General features: G+C 44.6%; 1 protein-coding gene across 8 annotated transcripts in view; it reads left to right on the top strand.

Annotated features, from left to right (window-relative positions):
* Positions 1 to 11,984, top strand: part of map7d1a (MAP7 domain containing 1a) — a 79,856-nt gene extending 67,872 nt beyond the window's left edge. For 7 of the 8 annotated variants that reach the window (XM_036973763.1, XM_036973746.1, XM_036973747.1 and 4 more), the window contains 8 exons: positions 1 to 222; positions 3,096 to 3,276; positions 4,654 to 4,758; positions 6,264 to 6,314; positions 6,399 to 6,459; positions 8,151 to 8,223; positions 8,781 to 9,016; positions 10,780 to 11,984. The exon at positions 1 to 222 is cut by the window's left edge and continues 67 nt beyond it. In XM_036973763.1, coding sequence (XP_036829658.1) covers positions 1 to 222; positions 3,096 to 3,276; positions 4,654 to 4,758; positions 6,264 to 6,314; positions 6,399 to 6,459; positions 8,151 to 8,223; positions 8,781 to 9,016; positions 10,780 to 10,790 — 940 coding nt within the window. In that variant the 3' untranslated portion in view covers positions 10,791 to 11,984. Of the gene's footprint in view, positions 223 to 3,095; positions 3,277 to 4,615; positions 4,759 to 6,263; positions 6,315 to 6,398; positions 6,460 to 8,150; positions 8,224 to 8,780; positions 9,017 to 10,779 lie in introns of those variants that run through there. The other variant, XR_005042484.1, reaches the window with a different exon arrangement.
* Positions 11,985 to 23,004: the final 11,020 nt, after the last annotated feature.

Consider the following 23,004-nt stretch of genomic DNA (forward strand, 5'->3'; position numbering starts at 1 on the left):
CACGACGGCCAGCGCCGCTCCCGCTGAGGTCCCTCCTTCCGCCCAATCAACCCCCAGTGTCCCTGCATCGTCCCCAGCCCCAGCCTCCTCATCAGCCAAGCCCATGGCGGGCACTAACAACCCAGAGGAGGCCGCCCGGATCCTGGCCGAGAAGAGGAGGCAGGCCCGAGAGCAGAGGGAGCGGGAGGAGCAGGAGAAACGCGAGCTGGGGGAGAGAGAGAAGTGAGAATCATATTATCCTCATGTACAGTACATAAACCCACACTGGAGAGAGCCACAGCAGTGTCTAGTCGGGTTGCAAAATTCCTGAAATTTCGGTTGGAGGATTCGACCGTTATCCTTTCTACTGTAAAGACAACCTATGTCTTACCAGCTTGAAGGGACAGGGTGGAAGTAACCATGGCAGCACATCACAATTTGAATAATTCCATGTGTAAAATATCAACATATGGGGTACAATACAGTTCTCCACCGTGTCATATGCACGGCAGAATTAGACCACTCAGCGCTGTCTATGATACAGTATGTGTGGTGCTCGTATTACCCCCCGGAGGTGTGGAGCTGTTGACATTTGTGTAACGGCTTAAGTTGCCCCCCTCCGCTCAGGTTTATGAGCTAATAAGGATTTCCCGTGTCAGCCTATTGTAGCAAGTTGACCATAGTTACTATGTGACCACTGGGTATTTATGTTGTGACAGCTGTCAGGCTGGGCAACGGGCTCCTTTTGCTCTCTGTTCCTCTCCGTTTTATTTATTTAAAAAAAAAAAAAATTCACCTTTATTTAACCAGGTAGGCAAGTTGAGAACAAGTTCTCATTTACAATTGCGACCTGGCCAAGATAAAGCAAAGCAGTTCGACACATACAACGACACAGAGTTACACATGGAGTAAAACAAACATACAGTCAATAATACAGTATAAACAAGTCTATATACGATGTGAGCAAATTAGGTGAGATAAGGGAGGTAAAGGCAAAAAGGCCATGGTGGCAAAGTAAATACAATATAGCAAGTAAAACACTGGAATGGTAGATTTGCAATGGGAGAATGTGCAAAGTAGAAATAAAAATAATGGGGTGCAAAGGAGCAAAATAAATAAATAAATTAAATACAGTAGGGAAAGAGGTAGTTGTTTGGGCTAAATTATAGGTGGACTATGTACAGGTGCAGTAATCTGTGAGCTGCTCTGACAGTTGGTGCTTAAAGCTAGTGAGGGAGATAAGTGTTTCCAGTTTCAGAGATTTTTGTAGTTCGTTCCAGTCATTGGCAGCAGAGAACTGGAAGGAGAGGCGGCCAAAGAAAGAATTGGTTTTGGGGGTGACTAGAGAGATATACCTGCTTATCAGCAGGCAACTATTTCCTTATAAAATAGTTTCATTTCCTGATTGTGTTGAACTTTATATTTTGCTGACACAGCTATTGCCAGTGTAGTACAATGACAAAGATTCACTCTTTAAGCTAGAGCACATGGTAACGGATTTATTCTAAATCTAAATGTATACAGGGCCTTCAGAAAGTATTCCGAACCCTTGACTTTTTCCACATTTTGTTAGGTTACAGCCTTATTCTAAAATTGATTAAATTGTTTTTTTTTCCCCTCATCAATCTACAGACAATACCCCATAATGACAAATCAAAAACAGTTTTAAAAAAATGAAATATCACATTTACATAAGTATTCAGACCCTTTACTCAATACTTTGTTGAAGCACCTTTGGCAGCAATTACAGCCTTGACTCTTCTTGGGTATGACGCTACAATCTTCGCACACATGTATTTGGGGAGTTTCTCCCATTCTTCTCTGCAGATCCTCTCAAGCCACTCCTGCGTTGACTTGGCTGTGTGCTTAGGGTTGTTGTCCTGTTGGAAGGTGAACCTTCATCCCAGTCTGAGGTCCTGAGTGCTCTGGAGCAGGTTTATATCAAGGATCTCTCTGTACTTTGCTCCGTTCATATTTGCCTTGATCCTGACTAGTCTCCCATTCCTTGCCGCGAAAAAACGTCCCCACAGTATCATGCTGCCACCACCATGCTTCACCGTAGTGATGGGGCCAGGTTTTATCCAGGCGTGACGCTCGCCATTCAGGCCAAAGAGTTCAATCTTGGTTTCATCAGACCAGAGAATCTTGTTTCTCATGGTCAGAGTCTTTAGGTGTCTTTTGGCAAACTCCAAGCGGGCTGTCACGTTCCTTTTACTGAGGAGTGGCTTCCGTTTGGCCACTCTACCATAAAGGCCTGATTGGTGGAGTGTTGCAGAGATGGTTGTCCTTCTGGAAGGTTCTCCCATCTCCACAGAGGAACTATATAGCTCTGTCAGAGTGACCATCGGGTTCTTGGTCACCTCCCTGACCAAGACCCTTCTCCCGCGATTGCTCAGTTTGGGCCGGGTGGCCAACTCTAGAAAGAGTGTTGGTGGTTCCAAACTTCTTCCATTCAAGAATAATGGAGGCCACTGTGTTCTTGGGGACCTTCAATGCTGCAGAAATGTTTTGGTACCCTTCCCCAGATCTGTGCCTTGACACAATCCTGTCTCTGAGCTCTACGGACAATTTCTTTGACCTCATGGCTTGGTTTTAGCCATGACATGCACTGTCAACTGTGGGACCTTATATAGACAGGTGTGTGCCTTTCCAAATCATGTCCAATCAGTTGAATTTACCACAGCAAGTTGTAGAAACATCTCAAGGATGATGAATGGAAACAGGATGCACCTGAGCTCAATTTCAAGTCTCATAGCAAAGTCTCTGAATACTTATGTTTTTTTTGTTTTTTTGATACAGTTGCAAAAATGTCTAAAAACCTGTTTTCACTTTGTCATTCTGGGGTATTGTGTGTAGATTGATGAGGATTTAGTTTAAAAAAAATCAATTTTAGAATAAGGCTGTAACATAACAAAATGTGGGAAAAGTAATGCTTTCCGAAGGCACTGCACATTTGTAAATAAGCCTATGCTTTGATTGGTAGACTGGTTGGATAGAGTGCCCCTGGCGATACAACCTATAATGTATTGCTCGCTAGACTCATGGCGACACAGCGAAGGTGGGGAGGAGACTGCGTTATAGGTAGGATTGCTAAATGCTTGTCGCCCTTGGCTCAGGGTCCTGCGAGAGGAGCGTAAGCTGCGAGAGGCGGAGGAGAGCCAGCGCAGAGAGGAGGAGGCGCGCCTCATGGCTGAGGAGCAGCGCCTGAGAGACGAGGCCCAGCGTGTGGATGAGGAGAAGGAGGCGCAGGAGAGAGCCAGGGCAGAGCAGGAGGAGAATGAGCGCCTACAGAAACAGGTGAACAAGCACCCCCAACTGCCAGCAGACAGAGAGGGCTAGGTCTACACACACAGAGGGGGCTAGGTCTACACACACGGGGGGGCTAGGTCTACACACACGGGTGGGCTAGGTCTACACACACAGAGGGGGCTAGGTCTACACACACGGAGGGGGCTATGTCTATACACACGGAAGGGGCTAGTCTATACACACGGAGGGGGCTAGTCTATACACACGGAGGGGGCTAGTCTATACACACGGAGGGGGCTAGGTCTACACACACGAAGGGGTCTAGTCTACACACACGAAGGGGGCTAGTCTATACACACAGAGGGGGCTAGTCTACACACACGGAGGGGTCTAGTCTACACACACGGAGGGGTCTAGTCTACACACACGAAGGGGGCTAGTCTACACACACGGAGGGGTCTAGTCTACACACACGGAGGGGCTGTGTCTGTCCATCTGTCTGTCCGTCTGCTTTTCTTATTGTCCACCTGCTTTGTGACAGAGAGCCTTCTGTAACCCTGTCTGTCCCATATCACTACTTTAGCCAAGTTTGTCATCTACCTGACCTCATTTGATAAGACATATCTCATAACCAACCTTGTTTCGTATATTTGTTCAAATCAATTTCAACCAATGTGATTTGTCGTTAGCGTCGGTCAATATTTTCCCAATGGCTACAGACATTGACATTAATGGCACATTGAATGGCCCCTTTCACTCTTTGGAGATCAGCAGAAAAGGCCTGAGTCTGTTTGACTCCCCGACAACTTCCCGTGTTTACCAATGGTTTCACCGCCGTTGCTCAGGAGCAGTCGAGGTCCAGGATCCCGACGAACAGATGTCAGTCAGTCAGCCGGAAAACACTGTGATTCACAGAAGTGTTTGTTTGAAGGTGTCAACATGGACTGCGTGATAGGAGATAGGAGCTGCCCCTGGGTTTGTATGGTTTCTGTCCCTGTCTACGTGGTGCTTTTCTCTGGCTGAAGACCCTTTGATACCCTCTAGTGCGCTGTCAGTGAAGTGTCAACACTAGAATGGACATTGGTTTTCCCAGCAGTGTGACTGAAAGGGCCGTAATCTTGGTCAATAATATAATGTATCTCTATGGTAACCCTTACGGATTTCACATGAATCTCACATGTGGTCCCATGTGAATTGTCCCCCCCCCAAAAAAAAAACGTTTTCATGTGATCTCGCGTCATCTTATGTGAAGTTAATGCGATAACATGTGACAACACATAAAGCAACACGTGCTAACATGAAACCACGCCCGCGGAAGCACGTGAGCACATGTAAAGTGTCCCAAAAACACATGTGAAATGAATGTTGTTTTTTTTTTCTCTATAAGGGAAGGGCATACCACATTGTAATCTGTATGCTTTCCAGAGAGAGGAGGCTGAGGCTAAGGCCAAGGAGGAGGCCGAGAAACAGCGCCTGGACAGAGAGAAACACTTCCTGAAGGAGGAGCAGGAGAGACTGGAGAGGAAGAAGGTAAGAAAAGGTCCATGCATTCATTCTACTACATGAGTATACCCCACCAGCGTCCTCTCTACCCTGGTACCCATATCTGTGTGTATAGCCAACTCCTATCGAATTCCAGCCATTGTCACACCAAACAGACTGTTTCTGCACTATTGCCATCTTATAGAATTGTCCTGCCAAACAGACTGGCACCGTAACAGACTTGCAGACTACTGTATTTCTTCTGTACTGTACATATTCCAAAAGGCACAGAGGGAAATGTTTACATTACAGTAAGCACACACAGGGCCTTATTCAATCAAAACAGTTATTATTGCGGGTTTCTTTTTGTTTCACTAGTTAGACAAGGATTTGTTGAACATAATATCAACTCTCATTATTCTGTCACCAAAAAGAATGATGCTGGCTTATCCTGGCTACTTGTTTTGATTTAATATGGCTTACAGTCTCTGTTTGTTTGAGCGGAAGATTATATACTAGGTCCAAGACCTCAGGCTATATATAAAACAGTTATGGTGGAGAGTGAGTCTTAACTGGCCCAGTTCAGTGTGCGGTCCAGGGTTATGTGTTCTGCCCACACCTGGCGTACCACTCGCAGTCGGACCATGCTCTGAGTCTGCTCTCTCTCACTCACTCACCCTCTCTTTCCATCTGGCTCTTGTCCACCTTCGTCCCTCACTCTCCTATTCTCCCCCCTTCGGTCTCTCCCTCCCTCCCTCCCTCCCTCGGCCCATGCAGCTCAGCTGGCCGAAGCAGCTCCACGTTGTGTGTTGAGCCAGGCTCTAGTGGTGTTTACTGCACAAGAACAGTATGTCCTCTACCCAAACCCCTGCTGAGTCACACGCCTCTGCACACTGGTCCACAGCTGCTGTTACATACCTGACTGAGTATGGATTCTATGGATCACGCACACCGGTGGAGGCTGCTGAGGGGAGGACAGCTCATAATAATGGCTGGAACGGAACACATGGAATGGCATCAGTTGTACAAACTGACTCGGCATCCCTTTTGATGCATTTGATACCCTTCCACTTATTCCGCTCCTGCCATTACCACGAACCCGTCCTCCCCAATTAAGGTGCCACCAACCTCCTGTGACACACACACAGATCACCTAACCTTCCACTTTACCAATAGCATGTATCACAACTCAACATCAGAGCTGCCTCAAATCTAGGATATCTGTATGTTTTACTTGATTTATGGCAGCTAGCTCTTCTCTTAGCATCATGGCTATCTTGCATTCAGCTAGGCCATCATTGTAAATAAGAATTTGTTCTTAACGGACTTGCCTGGTTAATTAAATAAAGGTTAAATAAAAATGAATATCTTGTACCAGGTAGGATTTGGGTGTTTGTTTAGCCAACAAGGAGTCCATTGAGATTAAGTTACTGCACAGTTACAGTATTACTGGATTCAAACCATGGGAACTGAGCACTTAATCTGCATCTTGTTAACATTCTTAGTCTTTTCCCTCTCTCTGACCGTTGTCGTCGTTGTGCCTTCTTCCTTAGCGTCTCGAGCAGATCATGAAGAGGACGCGCAAGACAGACGGCGGGGAAAAGGTACGTTTGTTGTGAAGGCACAATGGCAATGCACTTCACTCGATTTAAAATGCATGTAACACGTGATACTCTATCTCTGTATAGAAAGACACCAAGTCCCCACCTCCCTCTCAAGTCAATGGCAAAGCGGCCGAGAGCAGCAAAGGTAAGCAGAAAATGAAAAGCAGTGTAAACGGCGTCCATCTTCGTTCATTATATTGCTCGTGTTCAGGAAATCGATGTTTGGACTCGGAGTCAAACAATTCATCCCAATTAATCCTGAAAGGAAATGTATTGTAAGTGTATTGGGCTCCAGAGTGGCGCAGCGGTCTAAGGCACTGCGTCACTACAGACACTGGTTCGAATCCAGGCTGTATCACGCACGTTTGTCCGGTGTAGGCTGTCATTGTAAATAAGAATTTGTTCTTAACTGATTTGCCTAGTTAAATAAAAACATCATGATTTACATTAATTAATCAATGATATCCGCGGGGAACGGATTCAAATATCAGTGGGCTGTGTCCCTGGTCCTTTTCCAGCCTGTTTCACTGCCACATTAATGGAGATGTTCAGCTCTAGATACTGACTTGTTTAATAAACTAATTAAATCTCACTGGTGGGATAATATGGCTTCTTTGATTGGATGGCTGTATCAGTCTTAATGTTAACTTTGACATTTGTTCACTCAAAATGATAATGCAAATCCCCATGATTTAGGCCAAATTCCAAGTTACAGACCCATAAATTAAAGAAGGATTTAGCCGACTGTGTGTTGCTTACGTTTAGGCCCGATATAGAAATAAAAGAAGTAGCTCACTGATCTATTCCCTTCCTCTTCCTATATAATAGGAATATTGTTGATTAGAATGCAGGGACTGAACTTCTACCTTATCCCCCTCTCAGTTTAGCTTCAGTACTTTGTCAAGTCAAGTTTATCTAACCCGTTTGTAAGTACCAAAATACACGTTTCGTAAGAGCTCTCAAACAATAAAACAATATAAACATACATATGAACATGCACAGTCAAAAACAGCACAATTATCTAATTAGACTAGGCTAAAAGCATGAATGAAATAAATATAGGGTGCTGCTAGTAAAGTGCGATAGTTACGGACAAAATGGATCAAAGGATTAAAAGGGTCCTCTCTCCTGTTACGTAGAATGTTGGTCTTTGTTTCATCGCCATCTGTATTGTGTTCCCTTCTCATATGAAGAGTATTTAATACCATTGTTAGAATCCCAGCCTCACTGCTTTCATTTAGGACAGTATAACCCATGTGTGTGCTTATTGTTTGCAGTCCAAACCCAGTCTGGGGGATTTTCAGTTTATGGGAATATCTTATGGCAATGCATTGCATTGCAGGGTTGGATTAGTGACTGTAAATGGACAACTCACCACATTCAATTCAGTTTTCTTCTAACAGAAAAGACACAATAAATACAACCCCCATCCCCATTTGACCAGAGACACACGCACATACACACGTACGCACATAGCATTTACAGATGAGAAGGATGAGTAGGGGGAGAATAGGGGATTTGGGTCCATGTGGCCAGGATTCCAGCATGGTGGAAACCATTTCTGGAGGCACTGATGTGGTTGGGAGTCCAGGCAAGTCGGGTGGCGTTGCTCCTCTCCAATCAGGCCTTTGGACATACTCACACAAACACGTGCGCACACACACATGCACACACACACACACATACAGAAACACACACACACACAGCCGCAGTATGTAATCATGAATCCAGCACTGGTTGGATCCCTCCTGCATATTGAGTTCTGTCTGTGCTTGCTTCAGGGTGGCCCGGAGAACTGAGTGTGTGTTTTACAGTGGATTTTATTTGTTTCCGCAGCCTCTGCTGATTACCAGCCAAGCCCAGAGATCAACAAGAACACAGAGAACGACCATAGTGGTGAGAGAGACAGGTAAAGGTTCAACAACCATGTCCTCTATTTCCTGTTGTGTTAGAAATGTAAAACAGCGAGCCGTGTACTATTGTTATAACAAGACCACCATGTGCTCTAGAAAAGAAGCAAACCAGAAACCAGCAGTATTGGATGCCTTCTAATCAAGACTTGTGCCGATTTTGTATAGTTTCAAACCACAAAAGAAAACAGAGAGCCTCAATACATAGGCCTACAGTAGAAGAGTAGAGATATGGTTTATTTATCTATTGAAATGTTGTTTGTTTGTGAGGGATAGTGTAATTCAAAGTTTGAGGACTTCAGTTCCGTGATGTCAAACGTTATGAATGTTGCAGATAGATAGATATAGAGCTGTCGCCATTCTATCTATCTGACAATCATTTCTGTTCTACACATTTGTAGACATTTCTATCTACGTTATATCTACAGTATAATGTTACATCTTCCTGAACAGGCCCGAGGGGAAAATCTGCAACTGAACCCCTTGGGGCCGTAGTCCTTTTGATCTGTAACCATGTTTCACCCTCCCTCCCACCGTAACCATCTCCCTCCCACAGCTCCACGGTCCATGTGGTCAACGGTGTCCAGCCAGCCAGTCACGAGAATGGCCTGCCTAGCAAGGGGGACAACGCACACTTTGAGGAGATCATCCAGCTAGCCAATCAAGGCAAAAGCAGCAATGGGGGGCGGGAGAAATCAGAGAGTGACATGCCCACTGAGCCAATCCTGGCCTTTGAAAGTGAGGAGCCCTTCCTGAAAAAAGTGGGCCCCATGAAGCCTCAGCATGTCGCAGGTACATTGACAGAGGGAGAGAGAGGGCACTCCAAGGGCCAGTTTCCCGGACACAGATTATGTTTAGTCTTGGACTGAAATGCATTTGAATAGAGAATCTCCATTGAACATGCTTTTCAGTCTAACACCAGGCTTAATCTGTGTCTTGGAATCTGTGTCTTGGAAACTGCTCTCAAATGACAACTTAACCTAATAATATTATATCAGCTCTGCCAATATTTGCAGGGATCCAAGCAAGGAATCGTATCTCAGTGTCCTCAACCTCCGAAGACTTTGAAGGATTTGTTTTTTTACAGTGTTCTTAACTATAGATTAAGCTGGGGTTCAATTACAGCAGTAATCATGGTCTCGCATCTACTCTGGCGGTTGACTTCTCACATTAGGGCCAGGGTTCACAACGTGCCATAAAGCGGAACCATGGGTTCGTAGTGTTGTCCTTGGCAATGAAGAGCCATCCGACTGAGTAGGTCAGTTTAGTGCCGTCTCAGTTGCAATTCGTCACCCGTGCGTACGTGAGTGTCCCTAGGGAAAGAGAGGGGGGAAAGGGAGGTAGAGGGTGACAGAGGGAATCCTCCAGCCCCCAGAGGGCCTAAGGGGACACAGAGGGGAGGAGGGGGAGTGAGGTATCTTAATACCGACGGCTTTCGCTCCCGGAGCTCCGGTTGCTGCACTCAACACCCAGTGTTGAATTCCATGAGTGTTGGGGAGCTAGCTAGCTGCCAGGGATGGAAACAGAACCCCGGGCCAGTTATGTACCCCCATCCCCCACCCCCTCCTCCCCGCGGCGTGGTCAGCATTACTGCCCCTCCCCTTAGGACTAAGTCCCCACCTGCCAGCCTGCCAGCAGGTCATAAATTATATCCAAAGCTAACAGAAGAGGGTCACCCAGCTGCAGAGCTTCAGCCACACGAGCTCCAACAATATGAACCACTTTAATCAGAGTGAATTCACTCTGCCACTCACACTGCCTTCAAGTCACAGTCTCAGTCTTTCACAAGTTAACATCACATTTCTAATCTGCCCTGTCTGCATAACCCGCACTCTCTTACCATGATGACTTGGAGGGGTTATTTCGTTTATGGCCGTGGGGCTGGGGGTTTGTGACTGGGGAGATTAATGCATTGACGCTGATTGAATGTTACGATGTAATTCCATAGATTGGCAATCGGGGACATGTTTATTTCTAAACATACCTCCGGGGGCTAATTCAAATGGCGATACTCGTGAGCTATTGTGGTGGACCGTTTAGCAGCCTGACAGGTGCCTCTGTCAATCTATTGCTACTGTTAGCGTCAATCACGCTGTGTTTATCACACTCGTAGCGCTAGCTAGCTATCACTCACTCACATGATGGGCGACAATGTTCGTTGATGGTCTGCCATTGAAAGGAGTCAGGATTCTGTCTGGAGCATCTGCTGCTTGGTTTGATTAGCCTCTTCATTTCCCTATAAAAACACACCTATAAAGCCTTATGGGTTCATGCCCTGCGTGACATGCACTCAGGACCTTTTCAAATGTAGTATTGTAGCCAGGTCAAGGGTTTTATACGCCTTGTCATTAGCAGGGTCAGTGAGGGTGGGTCCTCCTCACACATTTACAAATGCTCAAATTGGCGACCATTTTGGCACACCATTCAGATGGCGCATTCAGAACGGCTCAAAATGGACACCGTTTTGGATCGCTGGTGTTTTTCCCTTGTTGTGTGGCGTATCACTGTGTTGAAACTGACCCTCATCTTGTCCTCTCCTTCTATTATCTCTCCAGAGGTCCTGTGAGGTGTGCCACTCACGAAGGCGATTATTAGGCCCCCCCACCTTCCCGAACCCAGCCTCCGCTCGTATGGGTAGAGAGCCCCTTTCTTCCCAAATGGGCACTTTCCCTATGACATGTGCCAAACCAATCACAGACTGCTTTCTAGGCCCCCAAAAACAAACTTTGCCTGGGAAAAGGGCAGAAGAAGATGAAGAAGCAAAAAAAGACAAGCAAAATACAAAACAGGATATGACATCATCGCCACCCGACAGGGTGCATCAGTGTTCCCATTTGTAGATGGTAGAAGATATCACAGCATCAATTCTTCCATAACAGTATCGTCCATGGTAGATTTCACCAGTCCTGAGGGGGAAAAAAATACACATTTGACACTAATGAGTAATTGTTATTATAATGATGAGTTGAAAGAGAAATGAATTGGCTTTTTTGTTTAATGTTTAGTTTATTTAAGTTGAAGAGAAATGTAAAGACTAGGTACAGTTTTATGTGAATAATGTAAATGAAAACGTGAGCGTTGGACTAAAGGAGGGAGGGGTCTGTGGAATAAATAGTGTATGAATTTATGAAAAGGAAGCCCAATGTTTACTTAACTCCTGCCTTTCAAGGTTTGCCCAGTAACTAATATGTATTGAAAACATGATATGGCCTCTGTAAACATTTTTTTGTAAATGTTCTGTAAATGGAGCTTCCCTGCAAATAGGTCTCCAAAATACCGAAGAAGACGTTTGACAACGTTTTGACAATGTAAGAATTACATTGTTGCAGCACAGTGTCAGCTGTCTCCAAGGAGTCCTGTGTCGACAGGTTTTCTGTTTTAGCCGTTCCACTCCTCAATTATGATTGATTGTACTCTGAAGTGAATATAGAAATGAACAAGGGATCAGTTGAACGAAAAACAGCACGCACATGGGTACTCCAGATTCAGTGATCCATTCAGTTTAATCAGTGTTGAAACGGAATGTACACAAGGGCATCCCATCCCACCATATAAAAAAAGTCACCGTGCAGTTGAGTTTTTTTCTAAACCTGAGCAAGAAGCATGATACGTTGCCTCCTCCATTGAGATTCCACAGATTCGAATGAGTTTGAAAATGAAATGCTGGTGTGTGTGTATATGCTATAAATATATGTTGTTGTGTGTTAAAGGGTCAGAGGGAGTATCGGAGTCTTATTAAAGAGGAAATTGTTGTCCAGTTGTCTGTGGTTTAGTTTTCCTTCGTTTGTTGGCTGAGATTTGGAATGAGACTTGAAACCAGCAAAAAGACGACAAAGAAAACGCTATTGTTACAAAACTGGCAAGACCAGGCTGAAAAGACAGACACACTGTAGAGTATGTTGAGGTTGAATGTGCTCATTGATTCTCTCAATGGCCGTCACTTATCAGGAACCGACACATCGGACATAGCGCACGACGTTTCACTAAGTAGTACAGTTAGGAAATATTTCCCCCTTTTAAGCTGGCCTTCAAAGTCCAATGCCAACGTATTTAGACACGCTGTTGACAGCCTGAGCAACAAAATACAATGCCACACAACCACCAGATAACCAGATCTGGAGATGGTTGAGAGAGAGAGGCTGTCTTTTGGGGGGGGGGGGGGAGTATAGTGACTTAGCTCAGCTGTCCCCTTCAATTTAGTCTTCTTTTCCCAAAACCCAGTGGGTGTCCATGCCCTTACCCCATCAGCCCCCCACTGTTCCCACATTCTGGTGGTGAGAGGGGGGCTGACAATGTTGATGAACGTTCGCCATTTGCTGTTTGTCATTCGTTTTCCCTGCAAAAGCAGCTGGACTCTATTACCATTACGATTTATGTCCCTCCGCTCCCCAACGTAAACGCATGCAGTACCGCTCATCACACGTAACTCATTTGACTAATATGACTTAGAACCGCTAACGCACTGTGGCGAGACTAATGAATAATGTCTATGACTTATTGCTAGACAGTAATGGACTTGGCCAGGGAGAAGTGTGTTTGACTTGTTACTTCAAACACAGAGTTGCCTTCGCCACACTACTGGTGTGTTGAGAAGTCACTGTAATGCCTCTAAAGTTTTGAGAATCTCTTCTCTGTCTTTGACTCGCATTTAGTTTGGTTTCTCGGGTAGTGCCTGATTCATGTCTTGAAACAATGACGTAATGGTTTTCTTATTGACTTAACCTCTCCTGTGTAGTTGGATCAGTGAATATTGATCGAATGTTTACGTGTCCCTATAGAGTATCAACTAGATTTTTATGAGCACATTATCTAACCGTATAAATCTTCTCACTGGATAACATCTAGCCGACTGACGCAGTTGCTTAGATTAGAATAGTCACTAGAAAATCTATTTAACAGCTGTATTCATCCGGCCCAGCAGAGGGCAGCCATGCAACATAGAGGTGTCAAACCACAGATCACATTTCCCCACACATGTTCACTCTCTGTCAGTGGAGGCTGGTGAGAGGAGCTATAGGAGGACAGGCTCATTGTAATGGTTGGAATGGAATTAATGGAACAGTCAAACGTGGTTTCCATATGTTTGATGCGTTTGATCCCGTTCCATTTATTCCATTTTAGCCATTACAATGAGCCCGTCCTCCTATAGCTCCTCCCGCCAACCTCGACTGCTCTCAGTCAATGGTGGAGCCTAAAGGCGAAACCAGAGAAAGAAAAGTGTGTGTCATATAGAGAGATAGCGATTCACACATTCAAATCCCAAACATATCTAAAAGACAGTCATAAAATAGTCAATAGAAATGGTATAGTTGTAGTCAAGCTTTAGTGTGTTCCCTCCCTTGATCCACTAAGTCAAGACCCAGTTGCCCATAGTGCTGCCTAGAGGGTGAGGGGCACTATTTTTAGGCAGATGTCAGCAGGCAAGTAATGACTAATGGAAGGGACAGTGGGCAATGCCAAGGTGCTGAATTCATTCTCAGAGAATGGAGGGTGAAAAGAGGAGGTGTGTGTGTGTGAGAGAGAGAGTGTGTGGTGTGGGTGTTTGTGTGTTCGTTATATTTACGAGGCTTGAGATGGACATGGAGCAGGATAAAGGTGCCTGTCGGTCAGAGTTAGGGCCTGCCACTCACCCTCCTGGGATAGCAGGGCTTGGTGGCATAGTGGCAGTGCAGATTTGGCAATGTCACTTTGATCTGTCGGTCTATTATCTCCTCGTCGGCGGACAGAGAGCTGCCCGGCTGGCCTACTGATAGGTGTACTGGAGGTGTTGCCATATCAACCCTATTCTTAGATCGCATTCCTCTTCACAGGGTGGAGAAGTCCATAGGAGTTAGCCTTATAGAGAACGGTAATATAGGAATTAACAGAGCTAATTCAGTACTCTATGACTTTTATCTGGGTATTCTAAGACCAACCTTCGTTGTCTGTTATACTACCCATTACCTATCCAACTACTGTAAAAAGCCTGATGCCTTTGGCAGTTATGTCTAAGTCTGCCTCACTTCCCGTTCACGACGTGGTACAACTTGCGTCCGCTGTTGTTCTTGTCGTAAACCCCCTGCACCTTTTGACCCGTGGAATCTTGTAAACGGTGTGGAAGCGCAAATGTGTCATCTGCGCCTGCCGGATTTAACGAGGTAGACAGGTCAGTGAGGGGTCAAGCCATGCCTGCATCTGAACCATGAAAAACCAACTTCTGTTTAGTGTTCAAACACACAGTCACACACACACACACACACCTCTTACAGTACATTACACCCTTTATCTGCTCAGCAACAACAACGGGACCCCTTTACACAGCTGCTATCTGATGGCAACGCATTAATGGCATGCCACAGAAAGGAAGGTACTCCAAATGAGACAATTTCTTTATCCCTGTAGGTGGTGTTCCACCTCCAAGCAGACCTGGCCTCAACTGCTCTGATGAGAGACAAGGGTTTCTAACAGCTGCCCCAAACCCATCACACGCTCACACACACACACCAGAACCTATCACCTCCCTACAGTGCCTGTTGTTATGGAGTTGCTGTTTGAAGTTCCAGGGAGGTCTCAGAGCCCACGTCCCATGGGGAGTACCTGACTCTAGAAAGGTATCAGCTGGAGCATTGTCACAACTTCTGGAGTTAATTTTCATGCAGGCATATTAACTCTTTGATGAGTGTGGACCCTCGGGTTCTTATGGCCTCTGACCAACCTTTGGAGTTGATTTTCACTCGGGCAACTCCTTGATGAGGTCCCCCTGGGTTGATGTAGAGTGGTGTGGGCCCTCCGGTCCTTTAGGTCTGTGACAACCGGCACACACATTGCAGTCCTCTGAAGAAATGAAATGTTAACTTAACACCAACATGCTTTTATTCACAATGTTGTGCACCCAAAGTTAGAACAGACTGGTGTTGTTGAGAAGTGAAGCTTGAGCTTTATAGATACAGTACCAGTCAAATGTTTGGACACAGCTACTTATTCAAGGGTTTTTCTTTATTTGTACTATTGTCTACATTGTAGAATAATATTGAAGACATCAAAATTATGAAATAACACATATGGAATCATGTTGAAACCAAAAAAAGTGCTAAACAAATCAAAATGTATTTTATATTCTTCCAAGTAGCCAGCCTTTGCCTTGATGACAGCATTGCACACTCTTGGCATTCTCTCAACCAGTTTCACCTGGAATGATTGTCCAACAGTCTTGAATGAGTTCCTACATATGCGGAGCACTTGTTGGATGCTTTTCCTTCACTCCGAGGTCCAACTCATCCCAAGCCATCTCAATTGGATTGAGGATGGGTGACTGTGGAGGCCAGGTCACCTGATGCAGCTCTCTATCACTCTCCTTCTTGGCCAAATAGCCCTTACACTGCCTGGAGGTGTGTTGGGTCATTGTCCTGTTGAAAAACAAATTATAGTCCCACAAGCGCAAACCAGATGGGATGGCGTATCGCTGACTTCAGACAATGGGTGTGGCAGAACAGGCTCCAGCCCATGATGGGATTGTGTCGCTGGAGCCTCAAGAATCTCAATACCACGGGAACCTGAGGAAACTTAATCAGCATAAATTGGATTGCCTCGCTTTGGTTCCCTGATACTCGTAGGTTAATGGGAGTGGTGTTGTGAGTGACCCGGCCTATAGAGCATTCGTCCAGCGCTTTAACATCCATGGGAGTGGAGAGGGGCTGAGTGTGGATGCCCAGTCGATGAGAACCCAGAGAGATTTCGACTGGCTCCCCGACAGCAACATGGCATGGAAAGGGACGCGAATAAGGGGAGAGGAAAAGTTCTCCGTATGGCCCACCAGAGTACTGCTGGAGTAGTTTACGAGCAGCCTCTCTCCCGGACAACGGAGAATCAAAAACCCTCCAAACTTCCGCCACAAACTCTTCCAGACTAAGGCAGACACGGACTGTTACTCCCACACCGTTGTGGTCCAGGCGAGTGCCCTCCCGGACATCAGCGTTATGATGTACGCTATCCTTGATCCGTCTGAGGGGAACGAAGAAGGCTGCAGCTCGAAAATGATGAAGCACAGGGAGAGAAAAGCCCGGCAGGTTCCTGAATCTCCAGCATAGCTGGAGGTAAGCAGGGTTCTCGGGACACTGGGTTAGGCTGGGAGATTACGGGTGTGACCCGCTGCCAAGTAGGGAATCTGCAGAATTACTCCAGCAATGTATCGAATGCCTGGTCATGGCGTTCTGCCAGGGTATGGAGTCCCTCCATAGGACATTGCAGTCTTCTAATGGTGGCTCCTTGCAGGGAGACAAATTAGATCGTAATCAATTAAGCAATGCAGGCCTGCTATAAACACGTTTCCAATACATACAGTTCCATTTACAACCACAAAAAGCAATAGCCTACATTCTACTTTTATTTGTCTATTTCTATGATGAAACATACCCATATGTAGCTATACCCATTTGGGTTCTTGCATTGAAATTATGCTGAATTCTACTTATATCACGCTATACCACAATAAACATTTAAATTCAAATGCTGAGACAATTGAGTGCTTTTGACCAAGAAGTGACGCATCTGCAGTAACCGAGTATTCCAGCCACTCTCTTCCTATGAACCAGTTGCTACTAAAACAACATTTTTGAACAGAAAACCTGCAGCTAGGGTAGGATTCTATAGGCTAACCTGGGCTGGCTCCTCTGTTCCAAGATCATCTGGAACAGTTGTAGGTGGAGCAGGCTGTGGAGCCATTATCTTGGCGGTACTAATGGAAGGCTAGCTGGAGCTCGGGAAGCATCATCACTGCTGGGCTTGGCGGCGGCCTCTGTAGTGGTGGGGCGTGAGGCAGAGTTGAGTGAAGCAGCTTGAACTGTAAACTTGACCCAGTCTTTATAAATCAAAATCAAATATTACAGGCGGAGGTGTATCCCACTATTCACATAGCCTACCCTAGATGAGCAGCGTCATACCTAACCCCCCCGTGCCCCCCCCCTACACACAAACAGATACCGCACGCAATTGAGTGACAACTCAATCATTGGATTTGTTGTTGCTATTTTTATATAGATACAGAAAATGTAAACTGAGGTGGCACAGGTTTCAACTGAGGGGGCTAAGCCCCCTTGTGGAGCCCGGCTCGATGTTGTCACTGACTCACTGCACCATATACCATGGTTATACCAAGGCATTCACGTCTCGGATTCGGCCGGTGACACAGCCTTGATTTGCTGGATCTGTTTGTCTCTTAATTTCGACGCTGACAGTGGACATGGTTTACGACATCCCCAGCCGTTAGCTCAGCACAGCCTCAGGCTTCAATTTTGCCAGCTTGCAGGGTGTTGGTTATTTTCAGTTCGCAGGGATAGCTGGGTATCAACTATATTTCACTGCACATTAGTAGCAGGCTACTGTAACGACGACGCAGAAAGGAAGCAGGTGCAGATCGTGAGTTTAATAATAATGAACATAGAGCGTAATAAAACAAGAGCAGCGTCTGGAAATGAAAACAGAACCAATACTACCTGATGACTCAAGTAGGTGAGGGCTAAATGAAGGGAGATTAATCAGGGTGTTGATGAAGTTCAGGTGTGCTTAGTGATGGGGAGCAGGTGTGCGCAATGTGGGTTGCCAGGACTGGTGGTTAGTCGACCCGGAGACGTCGAGCGCCGGAGGGAGGGAGCAGGACTAGGCTTGACATCTACAGTCATAGAAATATAATTACCTCATAGAGTGTACTCATGAGTGTGCTGTCAAAATGCTGTCTGACGGACTTCTCATTCTAGTAATTCCCTATTAATCCCATTGCATCTTCAGTAGCAGAGTACAATCATTGAGATACTGTTAAGTGCACCCATAAGTGTAATGTTCTAGTCATTCTATTTCTATGGCTACAGTAGTAATGTGCTGCTGTAGCACTGCCTCTTGGATGCCTTCAAATAAAGGAAAGAATATGATGGCCAGATACATGTAAAGTAGAAAGGGGCTCCTCCATAGCACAAGCCTGTGTTATTATTGGCTAGCTAAATCAGGCCCTCGGTACAAGGGTTATAATTCAGTGGAGTAGTACAGGCGGACTCCCTGCACAGCTGTCTGGGTTGCACCTGTAGTGTCTTATTTTCCACTGGGTTATGCAAGGCAGCTCTGTAACACACTACTTTTATCTTGTACAAGTTGTTTTTCATATCACCACCACCACCCACCCAACTTTAGCGCTTAAATTGAAAAATAACCTGGTTTGAATGTTGACACCATATGATCCAGTAGTTTAAACATTTTTCAAATGGTTTGAAAAACCTTTCTGGGTGTGAACTTTCAATTACCCTCGGTTTTTAAACAAAATAAATTAAATTTTCAAGACAATATGTTACTGTATAATTTAATCTTCCTACCTGTGGCCTGCTCAGTTCATGTTTCTAGACCAGCACTAAATCTTACCATTCTTAATTTATCCTCCATCGAAAAATGATTATATAAATGACTCCCACCTCTCGGATCATAGTAAGAGCAGCTGCTCTGGGACCCTGGAAAGTTTGAAGGAGTAGGGGAGTGGCCTCTGAGTTATCTCCTATTTGGTCTGATTAAAAAATATAAAAAAATCGAATCAAAGCGTGACACCCACTTCTGGTTACCCACACTGCCCTGCTGCTCACCTTACTGGGTCAGGTTAAACTCCAGTCCTTGAGGGCCTGATTAGTGTCACACTTTTTTACCATCCCCAGCAAACACAGCTGATTAATCATATTGCATTCTAAACTGAAGATCATGATTAGGTGATTATTGGAGTCAGGTGTGTTAGCTGGGGCAGGGGCAAAACTGTGACACCAATCAGTCCCACGAGGACTGGAATTGCCCACCCCTGGGAGGCTAAACTTAGCAAAGGGACAGGAAGTGATCATAGTCGTGATAGAAGTGGTGGTCAAGGCTTGCAGTATATTTGACACAAGTTACTTTTCCAGTTGAGCAGCAAAGGAAATGTACTTCCTCAGAGTTGAGCACTTGAAAAGTGAGCAGGCATGCTGTTTCTCTCATATTCAACTCTGATGCCAGGTATTTCAACACAACTGGAAGTACCTTCTATCTCCTAAACCACATAAGATTGACCCCCTGGACCTTCTCACCTGGGCACACACAGGTTGAATCATCATTGTTTTAGTGTAATTTGTCAATGTATTGTGACATGGAATCAGTGTGGGAAATACATTGGATGAAAACAAAAGGTCATCAAACGGTACTGTTTTCATCTCATTTCAACCAGTGTTGTAAACATTGAAATGAGAATAAGCTTAAATACATTAAATACATTTACTTAACCTGACAAACAGGTTGTTCCATCAATCTAATTTCAACATAATCATCAGAACAATGTATACGTAGAAATTGCGTTGAAGATTACACATAGAAAAATAAAAATGGTTTTCATTCTATATTCATTATACACTGCGTATACAAGACATTAAGAACACCTGCTCTTCCCATGACATAGACTGACCACGTGAAAGCTATGATCTCTTATCACTTGTTAAATCCACTTAAGTCAATGTAGATGAAGAGGAGGGGACAGGTTGAAGAAGGATTTTTAAGCCTTGAGACAATGGAGACATGGATTGTTTAGGTGTGCCATTCAGAAGGTGAATGGGCAAGACCAAAGATTTAAGTGCCTTTTTAACAGGGTATGGTAGAAGGTGCCAGGTGCACCATTTTGTGTCAAGAGTTGCAACGCTGCTGGGTTTTTCACGCTCAACAGTTTCCTGTGTGTATCAAGAATAGTCCACCACCCAAAGGATATCCAGACAACTTGACACAACTGTGGAAAACATTGGAGTCAACATGGGCCAGCATTCCTTTGGAACTCTTTCGACACCTTGTAGAGTCCATGCTCCAACAAACTGAGGCTGTTTTGAGGGCAAAATGGGAGGGTGCAACCCAACATTAGGAAGGTGTTCCTAATGTTTGGTATGCTCAGTGTATACTGGGTGGTTGAAATTATGCTGAATTTAATATTTAATTAGACATACAGTACAAGTCATAAGTTTGGACCCACTTACTCATTTAAGGGTTTGTCTTTATTTTTTACTTTTTTTCTACATTGTAGATTAATAGTGAAGACATCAAAACTATGAAATAACACACATGGAATCGTATAGTAACGTGTTTAAAAAGTAAAGTGTTTAAAAAATATCTAAATATATTGATTCGTACACTTTTGGAATTCTCTCAACCAGCTTCACATGGAATGCTTTTCCAACAATCTTGAAGGAGTTCACACATATGCTGAGCACTTGTTGTCTGCTTTTCCTTCACCCTGCGGTCCAACTCATCCCAAACCATCTCAATTGGGTTGAGGTATGTTACATCTGCCCCTGCCACGCCCTCTACTTCTTATCCTGTGTCTCCCTAACCTTCTGCCACTCCCCCATTGCTCTCTCCATTCATCTCTCTGTGTGGGTGTATCTGATTGTGTGAGTGGAGACAGGTGTGCTGGAGTCAGAGCAGATCCCCACCAGCTGCAACCTGTTCCATAATCAAGACCTCTACAAATACTCAGCCCTGCCACTTCCACAGTGCCAGATTGTAGTCTCTGCTCATTCCGTCCGCTCTGACTCTGGTCCCTGTTGTCAGTCCCTCGTCTCGTCAGTCCTGCTTCCCTGGACCCCCGCCCTACTGCTTCCTTGGATTCCGCTTTGGACCTGCTTCCCTGCCCGAGCTCCCCCTGGCCTGCACCCCCCCCCCCCCCCACACTTTTCAATAAATACCTCGGTTACCTTGCACTTGTCTCCTCGTCTGAGTCTGCACTTGGATTCACCTGCTCCACCCTGCGTAACAAGGTCGGGTGATTGTGGAGTCCAGGTCATCTGATGCAGCACTCCATCACTCTCCTTCTTCGTCAAATAGCCCTTACACTGCCTGGAGGTGTGTTGGGTCATTGTCCTATTGAAAAACAAATGATAGTCCCACAAAGCGCAAAACAGATGGGATGGTCTATCGCTGCGGAATGCTGTGGTAGCCACGCTGGTTAAGTGTGCCTTGAATTCTAAATATATCACTGACAGTGTCACCAACAAAGCACCCCCACACCATCACACCTCCTCCATTCTTCACGGTGGTAACCATACATGCACAGATCATCAGTTCACCTACTCTGCGTCTCACAAAGACACGGTGGTTGGAACCAAAAATCTCAAATTTGGTCTGTCCATTGCTCATGTTTCTTGGCCCAAGCAAGTCTCTTCTTCTTACTGGTGTCCTTTAGTAGTGGTTTCTTTGCAGCAATTCGGCCATAAAGGCCTGATTCCCGCAGTCTCCACTGAACAGTTAATGTTGAGATGTGTTGAACTATTTGGGCTGGATTTTTGGAGCCTGGTAACTCTAATGAACTTATCCTCTGCAGCAGAGGTAACTCTGGGTCTTCCTTTCCTGTGGCGGTCTTCATGAGAGCCAGTTTCATCATAGGGCTTGATGGTTTTTGCGACAACACGAAGTTCTTGACATTTTCCGGATTGACTGACCTTCATGTCTTAAAGTAATGATGGACTGTCGTTTCTCTTTGCTTATTTGAACTGTTCTTCCATAATATTGACTTGTTATTTTTCCAAATAGGGCTATCTTCTGTATACCAACCCTACCTGATCACAACACACCTGATTGGCTCAAATGCATAATGAAGGAAATAAATTCCACAAATTAACTTTTAACAAGGCACACCTGTTATTTGAAATGCATTCCAGGTGAAGCTGGTTGAGAGAATGCCAAGAGCGTGCAAAGCTGTCATCAAGGCAAATGGTGGCTACTTTGAAGAATCTCAAATATAAATTATATTTGGTTTTGTTTGAAACTTTTTTGCTTACTACATGATTCCATATGTGTTATTTCATAGTTTTGATGTCTTCACTATTATTCTACAATGTAGAAAATAGTACAAATAAAGAAAAACCCTTGAATGAGTAGGTGTGTCCAAACTCAAAACAATAACATTGATTCAAACATACCATTTTCCTATTTAAAACCATTTGTTTCCTTTTGTTTAGAATTTGATTATAATTATTTGTTCTCTTTTTAGGCCTTATCAATAATGAATTTAATCTTGCCTATTGACAATGTTTGGCATGTCCATGCTCCGCCATAACGCAATTTACACTAGGCCTAGCCCCTATATCAGTGTGAATGAGATTGAGGCCATGCAATTATTTAGAACAATGTGGACTGCAAATGGGTTCAAGTTAGCCTATTTAGCAAAGATGGGATAGGTCTATAGTTTGTTATTTCGTTTCTGTAAGCCATTTAACAAACTACAATGGACTAACATTGGAATTGGAGTTGATTCCAAGGCAATACATAAAAAACTGTAAATATACAACCTGAAGCAACTACATATTTCGCCTTGGAGCACGTTCTGATTGGCCAGTGAGGGACCTTGAACTTATAGCACTATTGCCTGCACTTAGATTGACCATTGCGTTAGGTTTGTTAAAATATTAAATGGTATTAAAATGTGTTATCTGTCCATTCTCTCAGCATTGTGCCGATATTTCCTAGTCCTTCCATGTATTAAAGAGAGGTATTGTTTCAAAATAATGTCATCCTTAGTCAATCATTTTACTTTGGCTATAATGATGAGTTAAATTGTTTCACCAACCAGATCTGTACACTTGTAAGATACAATGCAGTGTAGGCTGTCATTGTAAATAAGAATTGGTTCTTAACTGACTTGCCTAGTTATGTAAATGTTAAATAAAATAAATACAAATTAAATGCCTGCCTGCCTGACTACCTCCGGATGTGGTCAGAAAGATCTGATTACAATTAGTTCACAATGTGTATTTTGATTGTCTACA

The sequence above is a fragment of the Oncorhynchus mykiss genome, chromosome 3 (genome assembly GCF_013265735.2).
Source record: "Oncorhynchus mykiss isolate Arlee chromosome 3, USDA_OmykA_1.1, whole genome shotgun sequence".
In the NCBI taxonomy this organism is placed as follows: domain Eukaryota; kingdom Metazoa; phylum Chordata; class Actinopteri; order Salmoniformes; family Salmonidae; genus Oncorhynchus; species Oncorhynchus mykiss.